Genomic DNA, 20039 nt, shown 5'->3' with positions numbered 1-20039 from the left:
TTGATCAAATGACTGACAACAACATTCACCAATCAGAGAGCGCTTAACTCGTCTTAGCTCAGGACTCCGTTCCTCGACCAATGAGAGGCCCCACACTGGCACACGTGTCGGTTTCGCGGCAAAAAAGATTTCGCGCGAAAAGTGTCCCATCCTTGTTTGGATCTCGATCAGCTGGGATAATAACAACAATTACGGACGACAAGCGGGCAGCGAAGACGCTTTTAGGAATGGATCTCACCCGCCGTGAGCTTCCTGTGGACTAGCAGATGCTGATTTGGTGGATACGCAAATTTACGGAAGGCTTTATTTTATTTCATGTTTTCCAATCTGCACTTTAGTCGGACAGCGTCCCGCATGCCACAACAAACCGAGGGGGGTTGGGGCTAATGACACCGCTAGCATGCTAATATGACTAACCGTATGTTCTCATATAGGACGTCATTTATTAATGTCCCATTCTACGCACACTTGCTTAAAATGGTCCGAACATAACGGAAGCCTTTTGGTAGCGGTGAAGGCAGCTGTCTTGTTAATGTTGCACGGCGCTCTCGACCCTTCCCTGAAAACTGCTGCAAAGTTTTACGCGTCATCTCATTCAACTTGCTGCCGTATCCAGCGTTGTGTTATTGCTCTCAAAACGTAAACGGCGACTTTGTCTTCGTGATTGTGCACTTTTCGTGTCGTCCCTCCAAGTGGCTAGCTCCTCGTTAGCATGCTTGTTGACCGGGCCTGGTCTCGTGCTGACAACCGCAGGGAAAACAAAAGGTTAGCATGCTAGCTCGCGATCCATCTGCTCTTTTTACTGCCTCGGCCTCTCTGTGTGCTTAAACGCCACCTCTGCCTTCCCGTACTGGTACGTATTTGGCATTATTTTATATTCAAAATACATTGGGTAGAACACCCCGTCTTGCAGTTCCACTCTCAGTAGGATTACAATTCGGGTGTCATACACTCATGAGGAACTTCTCCAAAAAGTGTCCACAAGTTGCTCAAGAACAATTGAAGGCAAACGATCACGTGGCCTCTTATTCACAGACAAGAGGACCTTTTAAGTGGAGGACTTGTTGTGTCAGTGTGCATCTCGTTGTGACATAGCAAACTGTGAGAGACCCCTGCCATGTCAGACACTCTGATAACAGGCCACACGTCAGAGGATCTATTGGCTGACTTTGAGACTTTGCTCAACTCCGGAGGTGTCGGGCTGGGTCAGGACCACCAGATAGTAATCATCACAAGCCCCAGCAATGAGGGACTCCACCCAGACGCCGCCCCGTCCAGCACGGGAGAAATCTTGCTGTTTGCTACCCCACAGGGATCTGCTGATGTGGCCTTTCAAGACAAGAGAAGACCAGCCCTGGGAAGACCGTCGGTGAGGATTTGTGGGCAGGGGGGTTAAGCCCTTGTGGGAGGGTTGGGACATCTGTCGGCAGTTTGTCAAGGTCATGTGTTACCAGGGTTACAAAACTGTGGAGAATTTTTGCAACGTTTCCGGTGAATGTCCAAGGGAAATTAAGATGGGGAATTTCACATTCATCATAAATATTAACATTTGTCATAAGCAGACATCCAAGCTAGGTAGATGGCTCTCCTTGCCCACATGTGATGGCATCACACAGGGTCCAACATTAGTGGACGGTCTGATGGTCCTGGGCCAGCGTGGTACTGTGTCAAGCAACCACATCTCTTAGAGACACTGGCCCAAACGGGCCAGTACAAGTTTCATAAATAAATACAATGCAATCAACACATTCTTACTTTTTAACCAAAATATTCTTGAGTTTTTGCCACTTAAATTGATCACTTATGTAGAAAAATGTTCTTGGTCATGGTAAATATAAAATAGTCATTGAAACTTACAGTATTACATCACGAAGAACAGGGCCAGTGCTGCTTCTGACAGGGTGACCACAAGGCTTACTATTAGACCACGTTACAGTACCTTAGCTGCTTTTTTTTTTTCACTTAACACGCCGTACCTCAAGCTCACTCCCAAAAAATGGTCAAGCCTCATAAATTGGTCGACTCGTGAGTCAAGGTAGCTCTCTACTTGCATCGAATCTAGTCGGGATTATGCTAAAATATGTTTTCCCCAATTATAAATTCCCTATTAAGAGCCAACCTTTCATTTTATAAGTACCTGCTTTATTCCCATAAATTCTGTTTTTGGGTCAAGTGCCCTTTTTGGATTGTTTGCCTTTTCCTGATCCTCACCACATTATTTTCTGCTTTTGCATTTCCTCAGGTTAAGAGGAAGTTGGATCTGGATAGTGACCATCAGTATGTTAGCACCACCCGGCCGTCTTCGGGCCGTGCACCACCCTCCACACCTGCCCCTCCCAGAGGTATTCACAGGCACCCGCGAGCTTAATGTTGTTGTACAGACACATCAGTTCTAATGTGTTCATTCACACTTGCAAACAGCAAAACAATTATAGGGGGTCTTTGCTTTATGACAGTACCTACAGTGGGGCCAGTGAGTATTGGGCAACTTAAAAATTTGCAAGTTCACCCTTTTAAAAAGATAAGAAAGGTTTGTAATTTATATCATAGGTACACATCAAGCATGAGAGGCAGAATCTAAAAAACAAAAACAAAAAATCCAAGGAAATCGCATTGTATGATTTTAAACAATTTATTTGTGAAAATGGGTGGCCGATAAGTATTGGGCAGCTAGAAAACAAACAACTCCAAGACACCAGAGATAAAATTGTACAAGTGCACAAAGTAAGGGTGAGTCAAACTGCAATTGGTAAACAATTTTTTGAGAAAAGATCAACAGTTGGAAACATTATTAGAAAATTGAGGAAGTATAACATCACTGACTATCCCCCTCGGAGTATGGCTCCATGCAAGATCTCACCTTGTGGGGTTCAAATGATCCTGCAAACAGTGAGGAATCAGCCCAGAACGACACGGCGGGAACTGGTCAATGATTTGAAGACAGCTGGGACCACTGTCACAAAGATGACAATAAGTGACACACTACGCCGTCGTGGAGTGAAATCCTGCATTGCCCGTAAGGTTCCCCTACTACGCAAAAATCATGTGAGGGCCCGTCTGAAATTTTCTTAAGTCCATCTGGACGATTTAGAGGAGGATTTGGAGAATGTGATGTGGTCAAATGAGACCAAAATTTTTGGTTTAAACACCACTCGCCGTGTTTGGAGGAAGGAAATTGCTGAGTTGCATCCCAAGAACATCATACCTACTGTGAAGCATGCGGGTAGAAATAACATGCTTTGGGGATGCTTTTCTGCAAAAGGGGCAGGTAGACGGGTCCGTTCAATGGCAAGATGAATGGGGCCATGTATTGTGACAAAAACAATTCAAATCAAGTAACACCTTTGGGTCATTATTACCTTTACTATTTGCCACACTTCCACCAGAGTATGCCCAAAAGTAGAATAATGTCAAATTCAAATGATATGAGATGGTCTGCAGTGGCTTCATGATGACATTTCATGGTCCTCCTCCTCCCAGTTCCTCGGATTATTACGGAGAAGTCTCGCTATGACACTTCCTTGAACTTGACCACCAAGCGCTTCCTGGACCTCCTGTCCCAATCAGCTGACGGCGTGGTGGACCTGAACTGGGCCTCTCAGGTCCTGGATGTCCAGAAGCGGCGCATCTACGACATAACCAATGTCCTGGAAGGGATCCAGCTCATTTCCAAAAAGTCCAAGAACCACATCCAGTGGCTGTGAGTAGAAAACCACTTGAAGGCTAATTCCTTAAAGGAGGGGGAAATCAAACCAAAAATATATTTTTCCAAAAATATGTTCCCAGCAGGCCCACCAGTTGAAACACAGCATTTTGATTAATACTGCGTTTGTGGAATATGAGTTAATAAGCAAAATCCACCCGTTTTTAGCCATCTCAGGGGGCGGCCATTTTGTCACTTCTGTCAACTGAAAATGACATCACAACTGCTCAGGGCTCAGGTAACGACCAATCACGGCTCAGCTTCAGAAAACAGGTCAGCCGTGATTGGTCCTGACCTGAGCAGTTGTGATGTCATTTTCAGTGGACAGATGTGACAAAATGGCCGCCCCCGGAGATTGCTAAAAACGTGTGGATTAACTCTTATTCCACAAACACAATATTTGTCAGAATGCCTTGTTTCAACTAGTGGGCTTGCATAGAACATATTCCCGAAAAAATATCTTTGGGTTGACTTCCTCTTTAACAAGGGGTGGTCTGTTCATGAATGTTGTCATTGAGCCAGCCGCACACCAAGCGACAAGGCTGAACCCAAAATTAACAATTGAGTCACACCGTGCAGTGTGCGTGGTCCTGCAACTTGTTTTCATAAGTCAAAAGTTATCTTTCCTGTTTCCCTGTATTCGAAATGCTGAATTGCAAGTGAATGGTGTCGCAACAGCGCTGATGTTTACAGCCAATCCAAATGCCAGGTTATATCACATAATCCTTCCATTCAAATTACGTTTGCAGGCACCAACCGTACCAACCTTTTGACTTATGGGTAAAACTTCAAGGTGAACCTGAAGTGTTTTATGAGTTTTTCGGGTAAACTTAATTTGACATTGTCTACACTTTTGAATACACATGTTCAACTGTTTCAGAATCACAACTATTAACAGAACTTGCTCTTCTCAAATAAGGAACTGAACAGCAAAATCTGACTCATGGATGACCGACATTTGAATCGACAGCATAAAACCCTGGTCGGAGTACACCTGGTGTGGGGGTCAGTCGCCGGCTTCTAATTAGTTTGCTTGCTTGTCCTTCACAGCGGGAACCGTGTCGACGGGACATCTGTCGCCCTCCAACAGGAGCTGCGGAAGGAAGTGTGCGACCTCACCGCAGCGGAGGAGCAGCTAGACAATCTCATCTCCAAATGCAATCTTCAGCTGAGACTGCTGACAGAGGAGCCGCAGAACAAGAGATATCCTTTTGACTACCAAGTTTGAATGAATGAGGCCGACGCCGCCATGGTGGAATGGAAACGTTTGTAATGATGAGATAGATGGCTGATGCAGACCGTCGGTTACTCTGATGCTGCTAGAAAGGGCAAAAATACGCACATGTGAACGTTAGCATGCCTTGTTGCTGTGTCTTCGCTCTGCTGTATTCCAGTTTCATTTTCTGGATGCCAGTGGTGTTCAAAGTATGGCCCGGGGGCCATTCGCGACCGGTTATCCATTTTTTAGCAGCCCGCAGCATATCGTCACTGTCCTGTGAAAAACACATATGTCCAAGTTTGGAATGCTTTTTTTTTTTTTTTTTTTTTTTACATTTTCACGTTAATGCGCCAATATCTGTGACGCGTTAACACCATTAACGTAAAAATAAGAAAAATGAAAAAAGTGGACAGACAGTAGGTGTTTTTCACAGGACAGCGATGATATACGAAAAATGATATTTGACACAGCCCGCAGGCTAAATGTGCAAAGCAAAATCCCCCCGGTTTTTGTCCATCTCAGGGCGGCCATTTTGTCACTTCTGTTGACTGAACATGACATCACAGTTGGTCAGGGCTCAGGTAATGACCAATCATGGCTCACCTGTTTACTGAAGCTGAACCATGATTGGTTGTTGAGCCATGAGCAACTGTGGTGTCATTTTGCAGTCAACAGCAAGTAGCAAAATGGCTGCCCCGAGATGGGGAAAAAACAGGTGTGTTTTACTGCTTAACTCATATTGCACAAACGCAATATTAATCAGAATGCCATATTTCGACCAGTGAGATTACATAGAACGTATCATTGTAAAGAAACATTTTGAGTTGACTTCGCCTTGTAATGATCATCAAGGTCTTGTTTTGGTTCTGAATATCAGCTGCTTTTCAGTGCAGAGGTGGATCTAATTTGGTGGGATACTTAACATATTTAATAGAAAGCTGTTAGGTAGCAGTTTATCAAATTAACTAGAAAACATAATATACAATTTCTCACTTGATTGATTGTGTTTAGTAAATTTAAGTCGAATAATTTTAAAATGGCCTTTGCCTTCTTCCATTTTTCTATACCCGGCCCTCAAACGAAAAAGTTTGGGCACTCCTTCCTTATGCTGTACTTGAGTCACCACGTGCCGAGAATTTATTCACTAGACGACACCAAGAAAACGCACCACTGCAGCAAAGTGGAGACTTGTGTTTTGGTACTGTAGCAACCAGAGCTAATGGTCAGCTAATACTTTATTTTTTTTATTTCAGGTCGAATTTCCATCGACATACACGCATATGTATATTTCCATGTCCATCTTTCTCTAGTAATCAGAGTGAGTCCTCTGAGCATTGTGGACCTTAATGGTTCTCTTTCACGCTGGGCTACGTGCGTTGTCAGGATTTGAGGGCGTCGTTTGATACCCCGGACCAGTTAGTCATGGTGATCGGAGCTCCACCAGAGACCCAGATGCAAGTCTCAGACCCCAGCGAGGTAGGCGTCCTTACATTTAATCAAACGCGTTTTAAAAAATTCACATTAGCCAATTTAACTCTCTTTGTGCAACTCTCAGGGTTACCAGGTGTCGTTGAAGAGCACGCAAGGTCCCATTGACGTCTTCCTCTGCCCAGACGACAGCTCCGGGGTTTGCAGCCCCGTTACAGGAGGTAGTCCCTCGAAAACGAGCGCTGACGCCCTGGCGCATGCGCGAGCCAGCCTTTTGACGCCGAGCAAAGACAAAAGCTCCTCCGCTTTAGAAGTGGCGTTGTCATCCCCTGTGTCCACGTCGTCCACGGTGACAGCAGCGTCTCAGCCAGAATCCTCGTCGCTGTTGTTGAGTGGGGAAACGGGTACGTGTCAACTAGCTCCTCTGTTTTCAGCCAAGTGGTTTGCAATTTTAGATAGATACTGAATTGAATTAAATTGAATTTGAAGTTCCTTTTAACATTGAAATATTACAAGCAAAAATATATCCTTGGCATTTGGGGATGCTCATAGTAGTTATGTTTAGTTGGTGTGATAACATTTGCGCATTTGAACATTTTAGTCTTTGTGCTCGCACAAAGCTCACTTAAACTTGAATTCCTGGGTAAGGAGTTCCCAAAATTCAGTTTTCAAAAAGCTTATTTTTTGCTTGTCTCCTTGTTTTATTTTTACCTGTGCATAACATGGTTATATCCTAGCACAAATGAAAAAAGAAAAAAGCACATTTTATAACTAATAACTATATGTTGATAGTAGATCCATTACAATTTTTTTCTCTAATTCAACACTTTTAACTAACAGTGCACATCTGAATCTCCTTCATTCCTCATTTCAAATTCCTGCCTGCATGTTTTAACAGCTGGCAAAACATGCTGGTCATACAGCGCCACCTGTTGCTTTGATATGCAATTGACACTAATAAAATGTTGTCTAATGTGGAAGAAGGTGGGGAGGATATTTTTCGAATAACAAATTATTTTCTTTGACAAAAACCTATGTATGGGCTGTAGGTGTAAAGCACGAATGTGCAACAGTTTTTGAGGTGCGTGCATAATGTTGACATGTCCTTGAAAGAAAAACTATGAAAGTGTACACAATCCTATTCATGAGCACTGGTCACATTCGTTTGGATTTTCATCGTTCTACCTAAAAAAAACAATAATAAAATAAGGTCTCTACTGATGATAGTCACTTGCAAAAACAAATACTTAGCAAAGGCAAATTGCGCCGTCAGTGTGTCTCACGGATGAAGTAACCACTGTTATATAATAATAATAAAAATGGAACACTCTCATGGTGGCGCTGCAGTTTTACTGTTTCGACTGTAAGTCTGTATACATCTGACTAGCTCAGATTTTTTTCATCTCACGCTTCTTTTGTAATCCTAAAAAGTAATGATGGGGAAAATGAAGCTTCATGAACCCTTGTCATATTTTTACTCCTCTAGATCAGTGGTTCTCAACCTTTTTTCATTGATGGTACGTCCCGTGAAATATTTTTTTCAGCCAAGTACTCCCTAACTAGCTCTAAGCAGTTTTGGATGAAAAAGCAAAAAGACTTAAAACAGCATGTTATGCCATCAATGTCTGATTTATTAAACTTTGGACCTCCATTTGAGTCATATATGTAGAACTATTTGCAAATGAAAAGATTTAACTTGAAAAAAAAAAAAGAACTAACTTAAGTACTGTATTAAGATTTGTGCACACAAGAATAATGATCAAAATAGTTTCCTCCTTTGCAACCACAGTCAGAATCTGTTCTCCAAAAGAAACCTTAAACTTAATTTTGAAAAATATTATCGGAAAATATCTATTTAATAATTAAAAAGAAGACTGACAGCATTACCAAGTGTCCGCAATGAACATTTCATTGTTGCACTGAACTGAGTCTTTTTGCATTTAGTGAGACACTCTTTCCTTAGGATCTTTGTCATTCTTGGTGGCAAGGAGGCAGCTGCTGTGATCAAACTCTTTTTTTTTTTTTTTTTTTTTTTTTGCAATGCAGCTACTTTTTAAACATATTTTAAAATCTCCCCTGAAGTACCTTCAAGTACCCCCAGGGTTACTAGTACCCCCATTTGAGAACAACTGCTTGATGATGCTCTTGGTTTATACATAAAGGCGAGTCAATTGGAAATTTATAAAAATGTCCACTGCATCTTTAAACCAAGATTGGCATCAAGAGGATTCAAAAATGATCACAAGTGCCATCTGTACAAAAAAGCCAAAGGAAAAAGTCGAAGGGAATGAGTTCCTTTTTATTTTGTTTTACCTTGTATTTTTAATTTTTTTAAAGAAGTTCCACTCTTGTGATGGTGTTTTTCATTGTTCCCCTTTTTTCTCTCTAGCAGAAGCCTTGATGAACAGCGACCCGTTCTCAGGCCTTGGGGACATGGCAGACTTTGACTTCTCCACAGACTTCCTTCACGGAGAGAGCCTCCCTCTCCCATTGGATGGTTTCATCAATTTATCTCCGCCTCACAGTCCTAACTATCACTTTGGCCTGGAGGACAACTCAGGCGTCACGGAACTGTTCGACTGTGACTTCGGTGACCTGTCGCAAGTTTTGGGGGAGAGTTAAGCAAGGGTTGTGGGGTTGGGAGGATTTTAGCTCTGGGAATGGTCAGACTGGTATAGTGGACCCTCGGAGGTTCCACCTTTTGTTTAGTTAAAAATACAACGGGTTGACCGTTATTAACTCATTCACTGCCAGCCATTTTCAGACCCTCTTTTACCCTAACGTTTGAAAAACGTTTAAGAAAATATAAATAGGTTCCTGGGATTGAATGACTGGACTGTTAAAATAACAAGTACATTTGTCAATGACAGTGAATGAGTTGAACTTTGAAATACAGTGCAGGTGATGTCTTAAATAACATTTGGATTTGGATTAAAAAAAAAAAAAAAGAACTGATAAAAACACACTTTTAATTAGGACTAGATTAGCATTCCCCACACACAAAGACACAAAACAGATTTGCCGTGGTGTAATAGATCAGTGATTCTCTTTTTTTTTTTTTTTACACCAATTACCACCTCCAAAAAATATTTCACTTACGAAGTACCACCATAATGACCAACATTAAAATACAGTCCAAAAACTACACTGAAAGAAAAGATCCTTTGGGTTTACTTAATTCGAACATGTACATCGGTTGCACATGATTAAAATGCGGTAAACCTATGTAATTTCCTTAAAAATAATTATATTAAAATTGTATTTATTTAACACATTTTAACTCATTCACTACCAGACATTTTCTGACCCTCTTTTACCCTCACGTTTAAAAAAAAAAATTGGAAAAAAAATATAAATAAATACCGCGGATTGAATGGCTGGACTGTGTAAAGACGAGTAAATTTGTCAGTGGCAGTGAATGAGTTAATAATGTGCAACCGAAAATCAAGTACTTTTGTTTCAGTGTATAGGGGCTGAGGATTTATTGTTCTTGAGTTAAATACAACTGAACTGTGCTTAAAAAGAAAAAAATCTGTACAGTACATAAACGTACTGGACTGGGTTTTAAACAAATTTGAAATAAGACGTTGCATAGCTACAAGCTTCATTCTTGTGATGTTTGATTGTATTTCTTGTTTTAAATGTTTTAAATGATTTTATTTCATTCACTGATTCTTTTGTGCACTGCTAGAGATGGCTTGCCTTGTGGTACTCGTACCACACTTTGAGAATCACTGTAATGTCCCAAGAATAACACACACTTTTTTGCAAAAAAAATAATTAAAAATACCCGAAATTGACGCGCGGTATTATACTGTATATCTGTTTCGGAGACAAACAAAATTTGTCACGTTGTATAGACCTAAACTAGCACCGGGGTGTTGTGGGGAAAAAAAAAAGTGTACTTTCATTCCAGTATGATATTTCAAGTCTAATGCCATAAACGTGTACAGGTATATACTTTGTATAATATGGTAGTTTTTACATAATTCTCTCATGGAGCTAAGAACCGATGTTCCTTGTGTGGTTTGGAACATCAGTTTGATGTAACTTACCAGTCATGAGTACAAAAAAAAATCTGATTTTGAAGGGCTATTTTCATTGTGTGTATGATATGAGTGTGTGTTATTCTCGAGAAATTACATTAATACACATTATATTCCCCCCCGCCCCAATGTGGCTCTATTACTCCCTTAAAACTTCCAAAGTTTTTGACTAACGAACCATTCAAACTCCGAGGGTCCACTGTCGTACGGACAATTAAGCAACTTGAGCAATATTTATGTTTTTAATGAACTTTTACGTGATTCTAATTTAAAACCACCCCCAAATTTTACAGCACTTCCTGTTTGGACCTTAGCTTGGGTTTAGCTCTATTTAAATTATTTATGTGTATGTATATATATATTTTTGTGAAGTGTTTTTAATGAGTTGGGTGGCATGTGCAAGTGAGTTTGGATCCACATCAGGCTTCGTAGACCTCGGGCAGTCGTAGCTTGTTGCTCCGCTAGGTGTCCTGGGAACACACGGGAACAGAATTGGTTGAGTTGAGCAATGGTTGGTTGGTCCTGGAAGGTTAATTCACAAAGAACCCTCACAAATCTCAACATGTTCAGCGGTTGTGTGTGGGTTTTTTTGTCCATACAGGAATGGTGCTGTTGTTTCGAAGTGTACTTAAATATGTCAATTCATATTGATGCCTTGAGTCGTTCACCTTGCAGACACTCGGCACATGTTATCCTGAGCGCAGTGATCAATAGTCACGTGGTGGTTCATATACCGTACACTTATCAATGTCAAGACGATGGATTTTGTTGGAAATGGACAGCAATAAGAAACGTGTTTTCCACTCAGCCTTTGGCCGCCTTGCAAAATGTTGCTCTTTTGTAGCTACAAATTTCTGCATCAAAATATTTTCCTTCTTCTAATTTATGTTTGCTTTCCCACCCTTCCTAATCCTTTTTTGGGGGGAGGGGGGTATGTGTGAGGAAAATTAATTCGCTTTTCTTGCTGCGTTTAATTTTATATTTATTATTTGATGAGATTCTAGAGAAGTGGTACAGATCTTACTACCAGGAAGGGACTTTTCTAATGATCCATACAAATGATATTGTTTGCGTGTTTTTTGTGCATCTGTTAGTGATGGCAAAAGTGTCCTCATTTGTAATTTTGTCTTTCTCCGTCACTTTTATCAACCTCAGCATTGCACATGTAAGTGGTGTTTTGGGTGCCTCTGGCTGTCCTTTCCAAAAAAAACAAAAAAAAACAAATGCATTTTCTTTCCTCACTAAAATGCATTTTCTTTCCTCACTAACCTTACGCAAGTAGGAAGTTTATCAGCTGTTAAAAACGTGCGTACACATGTGCGAGCATGTGTTTTTAAACCGCTCAAGCACCATCAGGGTTTGAGCCAAATCACCTTTTATTCTGTCATCTTGTTTGGATTATTTTCAAATGTTGTCATGATAACAGTGTCAACATGGGCCAAAAATTGTATCTCTAGCTTCAAATTTGCCAAATGTTTTTTTTTTGTTTGTTTTGTTTTTTTAAATAATTAAACGTTTTTCCCAAATTCACCCATTCAGTGTTTTCTGCGGAACCTATCCTCTTCTTTATGCTGACAATTTCAAATCACCATTTTTGTTCTCCTTTTATGACACTCTAAGATGTTGCATGAAGGTAGCTTGTGATGTATGTATCCACATCAAGTGCATTTTTTTTTTTTGAATAAGCCATTTTAAGATTAAGAATGTTGGGTAAGTTGGAAATTATAGTGCTTTGTTAGTTTGGGGATATATTTACATTTTAAACAAAATTAAAACATAAAATAAAGGCAGTTATAATAGTGTAATGTGGGCATCAATTATTTGCGTTTTTTGGCCATTTGCGGCGGGTTAACTTTACCACTTATTAGAACAACTGAACTGAAATTGTTCATCCACTTGCATATTGGAACCCATAAATGACATGCAGAAAAATGAGCGAGTGCACTGAATGGATATTGAATTCATCGATTGGTAGGTGGGGGTGTTAAGATTTGTATGTTTTTTTGGATCTTATGAGGTGACAGTATTAGTCGACATTTTATCGAATGACATTTTAAACATTTTTAAAAGTGCTGATTTTGAAAAGAAATGTTATTCAATTTCTGTCCCAAGTGAAAACAAAATTGTTTGATAAAAAGATAAACTAATTTATACCACGAACATTGTGCCTTGGCTACAACCATGGTTCAAAGTGCTTTGAAGGGAATTATTTTAAATAATAGTCGAATGTCATCCTGAAATGTCAAAAAAAAAAATTCAGGATTTATTATTGTCGTTGTTTGTTCTTGAAATTGTTTGAGAATTTTGGACACTTCCTGCCTTTTGTATCTATTTTTTAATAGACAAAAATAAACAATTTGGTGTACATCATGTTGTCTTATGAAATTTGTCATACTGATGTTTCGATTATGTTCCAAACGTATCCAGAGTGAAGCCTAGCCCTTCGCTATAGACTGAAAAATTGGGTTTGATTATTGAGTATTACCATCATTCTCGTCAGCAGTGAAGGCTGACTTTTCGAGAAAGTTTTTCAAAAGATGAGTTGTTCAGCTTTTTTTTTTTGGTTTGACTTGCGAGCAGAAATATAAGATACGATCACTGTCTGGTGACAGTGAAGTCAACACAACACACTTAAAAACAAACTGCAGTTTGACGGACAGTAAGCAATCTAGAAAGTGGCTTCAAGCAGTTGTGTTGCTACTCCCAGTTAAAGTTTACTGTCAAAAAATCAGTTTGACTCAATGTGAACTACAGTAACAATGCAAAAGCCATAGACACGCTAACAAATAGCATTGCTATCGTTATTTAGGGTAGGCCCTATCATCTTGGGAAAACTCCCATCAGCCGCACCTGCACAGAGCTTTAAATTAGGCTTTCAAACTAGGGTTGGGGTTTCAAAGTTAGGTTTCAAACTAGCATTAGAGTTTCAAACTAGGGTATTAAACTACAATTAGGGTTTCAAATGGGGGTTAGGGTTAGAAGTAGGTTCACAATTTATAACAGTGGTTATAAAATTAGAGGTAAAATATATATATATGTGTAAATGTACAGTATGACCTAATTTTTCAAAGTAGGGTTTAAAAAATTGAGGTTAAGACTTAAAATTTGATTTTGAAATAGGGTTAAGGTTCCAAAATAGGGTTTCAAACTAGTGTTATTGTATCAAGTAAGGGGTTTAAACTACTACTAGGGTTAGGGCTTCAAATTAGGGTTTATAAGTAGGATGTCAAACAAGGATTAGAGTTTTGCTGTAGGGTTTCAAACTAGATTTATGGAAAGAAGTACGGTTAAGGTTTCAATGTACGGTTTAACTAAAATTAGGGTTCAGAAGTAGGGTGTCAAACTAAAATTAGGGTTGAGAAGTAGGGTGTGAAACCAGGGTTAGGGTTTAGAAGTAGGGTGTCAAACTAGGGTTACGGTTTAGAAGTTGGGTTATAACTTAAGTTTTTTGCTTGGAAGTGGGGTGTAAAACTGGGTTTAGGGTTTAGAAATAGGGTATCAAACTAGGGGTAGGGTTTAGTAGTAGGGTTTCAAATTAGGGTTAGGTTTTCAAAATTGGGTGTGAAACTAATGTTAGGTTTTAGAATTAGGGTTAGGATTTAGAAGTAGGGTTTCAAACTAGGGTTACTGATTCAAACTAGGGTTACGGTTTCAATGTAGGGTTTCTAAACTAGGGTAAGGGTTTCAAAGTGGTGCTTTCAACTACAGTTCAACGTATGGTTTTCAACTGGGGTTCGGCTTAAAATCACTACTATTCTGTCTGTGTCTTGGTTCTGAAACATGACAAAATGCAAAAGTGTTTCTTTGTGACGCTGTACAGACAGCAGGTGTGTTTTCCTCTTTGCTGTACTAAATGCATCGTATCCCTCAGTGATGTTGATCACATTGGGAATTATTAGTGTTTGTTCAACATCACATTTCTCAATTTCTTTGCTGACGTGCTCTTCAGAAAAGAGGAAAAGCGAGATTGTTTTCAGAGGGTGGGCGGAGTCTTTCTTCTCACTCTTCTCACTCCTTTCCGTTGCTTGTTGTGGCTGTCAGTCAGAGCATGGAGGCCACGCCACAGACAGGTGAACGCCACACCACACGCCACTCTTACCATTCCTTTTTGTTAGAGTTGTTCGACAAGAAAATGATGCATTTTGGTTCTTTGGCTGAGCATTTATACACTTTCATGAAACACAATGTGGTTTTCGACCTGCCGTGCGTAGTCAAACATTTCTAACATTCCTGATGATATTACGCAACCATGTCTTTAAACAAGCAGGTGTGTACCCGTAATATTATTTTACACCTTCACAGGCCAATATGATGATTAATTGACTTGCGCTATAGATGCAAATGGAAAGCCAGTTTGGAGAACCACAAAAGACATGCCTTGAAATAGTTTTGTATGGTTCACTCCTTAACTATTTGTGAAAGTTATTTATGTATTATATATAAAGTATTTTTGCATTTCATTCATATACTTGTGAAATCAAAATTACAAACACTAGACAAGAATTCAATTACATTTTTTAAACATTTCAAGGCCATGATTTTTGATTGCTTGAAAACAAAAATATTGTTGTTGAAAAAACAAGATTTGTGTCCAATACATAAGACTGATGATTTTAAACTAATCTAATGTGATTTCCTTCTACTTCTTCTTCTTGTTTATTTTGGTTTGGGTTTTATTAAACGGACAATTGATTATTTTTCATTTGTTGATGTCCATTTCAGCTTTTCAAATGTAAGTTTGGTTACTGGGTGATATTTTGATCACTTATCACAATCATGACTCAATGTACCCAATGTCAAATCCGAGCCAAAAGTCTAAAGGTAAAAGGTTATGATTTGTACCGGATCTATTTAATTAATTGCACTTGATTACAATAACATTTGCATTTGATCAGTATCGTTATCAAGGGTTAACAGACGTCTTTATTTCAGGCCCAACACGAGGCCAAAGACGCCTGAAACTGGTCAACTTTGAGATCCAGGAGAATCACATTTCTCATGAGACGCAGGGGCTCAGCGACAAACACTTGGTGGTCCGGCGAGGGAAGCCATTCAAAGTTACTCTGCTGTTTTACGGACGGATGTGGAACCCAAAAGCAGAGTGTCTGGCACTGCAGGTTTTGCTAGGTGATTTTGTACACACCAAAAAAACAATGGTGGGCACGAAGTACAGTACACTATATTTACTATCTGATGCTATTTTTTTTAACTTCAGATTGCCCTTTTAATGAACATTTTTAAAATTGTGACCAAAATATACATAGAAATTGTGCAAATTTGTGGCCACGAATTAAGTTTAATGTGTGCAGAAAATACAAATCAATCTTCCTGGACAGTTAGAGTAAGTCAGCACTTGCTCCACTTGCGAATTAAACACACAAATTTGGATATTTTACGCACATTTATTTGGCCATAAATGGCCATAAATGAGTATTTTTTTTGGGCCACAATTTTCTTTTCCCCATGGCATGTTTGGGGTTGTGGAGTTATCATCGACAAGGACAAGGGTTAAAGTTCTTCTTCCATCCTCAAAGGTGAAATGTCAGCGAAGATGTTGGTCCATTTCTCCAACAAGTGGTCCGATCCACATAGCTGGTCAGCACGAATCTACCCGGGCAACGTAAGCCGTCGTGTCGTCAGCATCCACATCTGCGCCCCTGTGCTATCCTCCGTCGCCCGGTACCAACTCCTGGTGCACATGGGGGGCGCACACGAACAAAGCAGCTACGTGGCAGGAACCTTTGTGCTGCTCTGCAACCCTTGGCTCAAGGGTGAGTCTTTGGCTGTGACTCAGCCACCTTGCCTTTGTGTCCACAATGCGCTGGAATGAGCACATTTTTCTTGCCTTTAAGAGGATCCGGTGTACATGCCACTGGATGCGCAACGACAAGAGTATGTCAAGAGCGATTATGGCGTGATCTATATGGGCACAGAGGTCAACTTTAGTCAGCGGCCCTGGTCGTTTGGTCAGGTATATGTATGATGCAGCCTGCAGGTGTCAACTGCATACCCGTAGACCAGATCCAGCAATCCATGTCCTTTTTTCCCCTCCACGTTTATTTAGAATTAAAAATAATCATGAAATTGATAATAATCAAATACCTTTATATAATTTGACTGGGAGATTCTTTGTGTTCCATCACAGGTCTTATTAAACTAAACATCATTAAATCAGCAGCTGTTAATACAAAATAGAAGCAGTTATTTTGTATTCAGTTTCTTCCCTAACCATCACATTAATACCAAGCTCTGATTTTTAGCATACGACTATCTGTCATAATACATTTATATGGCTTCCTGAGGGCAACCATAACTAAGATGTGACAATAAGTTTGACAGCCCTGATAGCAAATATTCGACTCAATCAGTGTTTATGTCCGCACAGTATGAGCCTGGAGTCCTTGAGGCGTGTCTTCAGCTGCTTCAGGTCAGCCCGCAGCACCTCAGCAACAGTCACAAAGACTACGTTCTACGAGCAGACCCGGTCTACCTGAGCCGGATCATCTGCGCTATGGTGAGACACAAAAATCACCACCAAAATATGCAAAACACAAAAGTCCCCACCCCCCAAATTCACTCAGTGGCGAGCAGTAACAATATTGGGTCAGCGCCATTTTCTGGAGTGCTTGTCGTCACTGAGCTGGAGCCTATCACAGCTGACAAGTGGCGGGGTACACCCTGGACCGGTTGAATTGACTGGCAGTCAGTTGCATGGCATATATCAACAAACCGTAGTTCAAACTCATATTCACACTGATGGCCAATTTAGAGCTTCAGAAAACAGGTGAGCCGTGATTGGTCGTTATCTGAGCCCTGAGGGTCTGTGATGTCATTTTCAGTTGACAGAAGTGACAAAATGGCCGCCCCCCAGAGAGGGCTAAAATACGGGTGGATTTTACTGCTTAACGTATTACCGTAATCATGTTGCCTTGTTTCATCTAGTGGGCCTGTGTAGAACATATTCTTGAAAAAAATATGCCTAGGTTGACTTCCCTTTCGCACTAACATTTACACCATTTTTGAGTCGGAACTGAATCTACACTGCCTGCATGATGAGTGAACCACTGCATTATCAGTGACACAATAATGAAGGCTTTTCCAATTCAAATAGATTTTGGTCGACGAATAGACACACACATAAATTTGCATTTTCTTCTCTTCCAGCCAGTTAATGATTCAAACAGGTCTTGTCACTTTTAATTGCAAAATGTAAAAACAACAAAACCATCTCCATTTATAACAAGTGGCGACTCAAATGCTAATTTAAACGTGAGTCCACTTTTATGAGTTCTGGTGTATGAAGTATTTTTCTTTTCTCACTTTCTCTCTCTTGACACCCTTTGTTTGACAATCACCATTCTTACAATCTGTCTGTGCCTCTGCAAGGTGAATTCCAGAGATGACATGGGTCTCGTGGAGGGAAAGTGGAAAGGCAGCTACAAAGATGGTGTCAAGCCAACCGAGTGGAGTGGCAGTGCGGACATCCTTCACCGTTGGATGGCATCCAAAGGCAACCCTGTGCGTTATGGACAGTGCTGGGTCTTTGCATCCGTCCTCTGCACAGGTGATTTTTAAATGGGTTTTTATTCATGTTGTATTTTGTTATCACTTTGGGTTCATTTAAAATCCAGTATTTTATACTTTGGTCCTGCTTTTTTTTTTTTTTTTTTTTGTCCAGTGTTGCGCGTGCTGGGGATTCCTTCCAGGGTGGTGACAGTGTTTAACGCAGCCCACGATGGTGATGGAAACCTGATCACTGAAGAATTTTACTCGAGCACTGGGGAGAGGCTCGGGTTGTCAAAAGACAGCATTTGGTTGGTATCCTTTCATTTTAAAATTGTACTGTATGCAAACTGAACCACGCATATAGAAGCACGCTTTAAGACCTGATTTTCTTCATTTAAAGGTGAAGTCAACCCCAAAATTTTCTTCGCAAGAATATGTTCAATGTAACTAGTATAGGGTTCAGAAGTAGGGCTTGAAACTAGAGTCGACTACTTAAAAAATGTACCTGGCTCCAGATGATTTTATTTTGTGCAACCACCTGACGAAATATAATTGAGTATGTTTAACCATCATTTTTTTCAGTGTACCCCCATGAGATTATGTCGAGGTCTTTACTGTTTGGGCAATGTTCTTATATTTCATCAGCTGTTAAGTACGCTTCTCCCCCACGATTGCACCTAAATTGAATAAATTAATAGGCGTAAGCAAGCAGTTTTCCTGTTATATTATTGCGATTGCAGAGGACTTGAAACTTCTACATATATTGACCCAAGCAGCAATATTCTCCCATGCCCCTCCCTCGTTGCTATGGTGACTCAACTTTATTCATGCTGTCTTTTCATAGTTGTGGTGCACGAGCTTAACTTAACTTAAATGTGAAGGTACTCCAAGTTGAATAAACTGGTTCAAATCAGCTGTTCTGGAACCGGAAACTCAGAGTTTCCTATCTCCGAGTAGATCAACTCAGACTTCATGATTAGACTCAGAGTTTGACCAAACTACTTTATGAAATAGACCCCTGTACTACGATTCAGACCACATATTTCTTGTATGCCCTAAATCTTGGTCCATAAACACATACAGGAACTTCCACGTGTGGGTGGAATGCTGGATGAAGAGGTCGGATATTGGTGCCGGATTTGACGGCTGGCAGGTTGTAGACCCGACCCCTCAAGAAAAGAGTGCAGGTGTACAGACAATTTAATGTACAATATACATAACTGATCAATTTCCCCAATGAATATGTTAAACATGTTCCTGCGGCAGGAGTATACCGCTGTGGTCCTTGTCCAGTGGTCGCAATCCAGAGGCGTTGCCTCGACACTCCGTACGACACAGCCTTTGTTTATGCCTCTGTTGATGCGGACATCATACGCATGATAGTGCGGTCCGGTAAGGTGGTGGGGAAGAAGGTGGACACCAAGTGGGTTGGACGTTTGATCTTCACTAAGAGCATCGGCTCAGATGTGCCAGAGGATCTGACGGATTCTTACAAGAGACAGAAAAGTAGGAAATATTCTTTGAGGGCGCACATTAGTATACATTTAGCGTGCTAACTAATTGTTGTTTTGGTTTTTTATGTTTACAGAAGACCAAACATACAGAGTGGGAGGATCAGGTCAGTGGCTGTCAACATCTTTGGAGATTTAACTCTAGACGATTGCACAATTTTAAATGATATAACATTTCTTGTTATTAGTGTTCAGAGCTGGGCATCGTTTATCCGTCTATAACTTTTTGGTTTGTATTTCTGGCTGACCCACGTGGCCCCAGGCCGTCCCTTATCAGGACATAATTTTCACATCGCACGCGAACTTAATTTTCACATCACACGCAGGTGTCGCACAAGCAGACTCGCCGCCAAATTAAGAAAAAATATCAAATAAAAACAACAGACATACACATGCACAGCATGGTGATCTGTGAAATCAAAACAAAATGGGGCATATGTCATTGCATCTGTGGGACTGAAAGGTATACAACACTGTTTTATTTATTTATTTATTTGGCTACGTGTCAGGAGTGGGGCATCTGCATGTGACGTGCTACCGATAAGTCCGTTCTCGACGCTGTTTGGCTGACCCGGACTGACCGGGCGGGTCTGAAATATAAACGAGAACTCATAGACGGACTAAAG

General features: G+C 40.5%; 2 protein-coding genes and 1 long non-coding RNA gene across 4 annotated transcripts in view; 2 read left to right on the top strand and 1 right to left on the bottom strand.

Annotated features, from left to right (window-relative positions):
* The first annotated feature begins 101 nt into the window (after positions 1-101).
* e2f1 (E2F transcription factor 1) lies at positions 102-12690 on the top strand. Of its 2 annotated transcripts, none has more exons than XM_086028662.1 (7): positions 102-1369; positions 2243-2342; positions 3481-3700; positions 4754-4906; positions 6284-6398; positions 6478-6754; positions 8743-12690. In XM_086028662.1, the coding sequence occupies exons 1-7, from the start codon at positions 1118-1120 to the stop codon at positions 8970-8972; spliced, it is 1347 nt and encodes a 448-aa protein (XP_085884788.1). In that variant the 5' UTR covers positions 102-1117; the 3' UTR covers positions 8973-12690. The 2 variants fall into 2 exon arrangements, with proteins under 2 accessions (XP_085884788.1, XP_085884781.1); XM_086028655.1 differs by having other exon boundaries at positions 8740-12690.
* A 1709-nt stretch (positions 12691-14399) lies between these two features.
* The window catches only part of LOC147153358 (protein-glutamine gamma-glutamyltransferase 5-like), a 13496-nt gene continuing 7856 nt past the window's right edge, over positions 14400-20039 (top strand). Inside the window, exons 1-10 of the mRNA XM_086028640.1 lie at positions 14400-14466; positions 15329-15523; positions 15931-16167; positions 16249-16367; positions 16782-16910; positions 17783-17960; positions 18075-18210; positions 18986-19089; positions 19169-19408; positions 19491-19520. Of these exons, the coding sequence (XP_085884766.1) occupies positions 14445-14466; positions 15329-15523; positions 15931-16167; positions 16249-16367; positions 16782-16910; positions 17783-17960; positions 18075-18210; positions 18986-19089; positions 19169-19408; positions 19491-19520 (1390 nt within the window). The 5' untranslated portion in view covers positions 14400-14444. The remainder of the gene's footprint in view (positions 14467-15328; positions 15524-15930; positions 16168-16248; positions 16368-16781; positions 16911-17782; positions 17961-18074; positions 18211-18985; positions 19090-19168; positions 19409-19490; positions 19521-20039) is intronic.
* LOC147153357 (uncharacterized) overlaps positions 18990-20039 on the bottom strand; it is a 24114-nt gene continuing 23064 nt past the window's right edge. The window contains exon 4 of the long non-coding RNA XR_015086518.1: positions 18990-19390. This is a non-coding gene — a long non-coding RNA (uncharacterized LOC147153357). The remainder of the gene's footprint in view (positions 19391-20039) is intronic.

The sequence above is a fragment of the Filicampus tigris genome, chromosome 1 (genome assembly GCF_054856515.1).
Source record: "Filicampus tigris isolate MCC_2025a chromosome 1, RoL_Ftig_1.0, whole genome shotgun sequence".
Lineage (NCBI taxonomy): Eukaryota > Metazoa > Chordata > Actinopteri > Syngnathiformes > Syngnathidae > Filicampus > Filicampus tigris.
This window is presented reverse-complemented; position numbering and strand designations above follow the sequence as displayed.

Excerpts from the sequence above, each read along its gene's own strand:
- e2f1 (XM_086028655.1), top strand. The coding sequence starts at position 1,118 with ATGTCAGACACTCTGATAACAGGCCACACGTCAGAGGATCTATTGGCT. Across the intron at positions 2,343-3,480 it reads CACACCTGCCCCTCCCAGAG|TTCCTCGGATTATTACGGAG; the intron begins GTATTCACAGGC and ends TCCTCCTCCCAG. Across the intron at positions 3,701-4,753 it reads AAGAACCACATCCAGTGGCT|CGGGAACCGTGTCGACGGGA; the intron begins GTGAGTAGAAAA and ends TGTCCTTCACAG.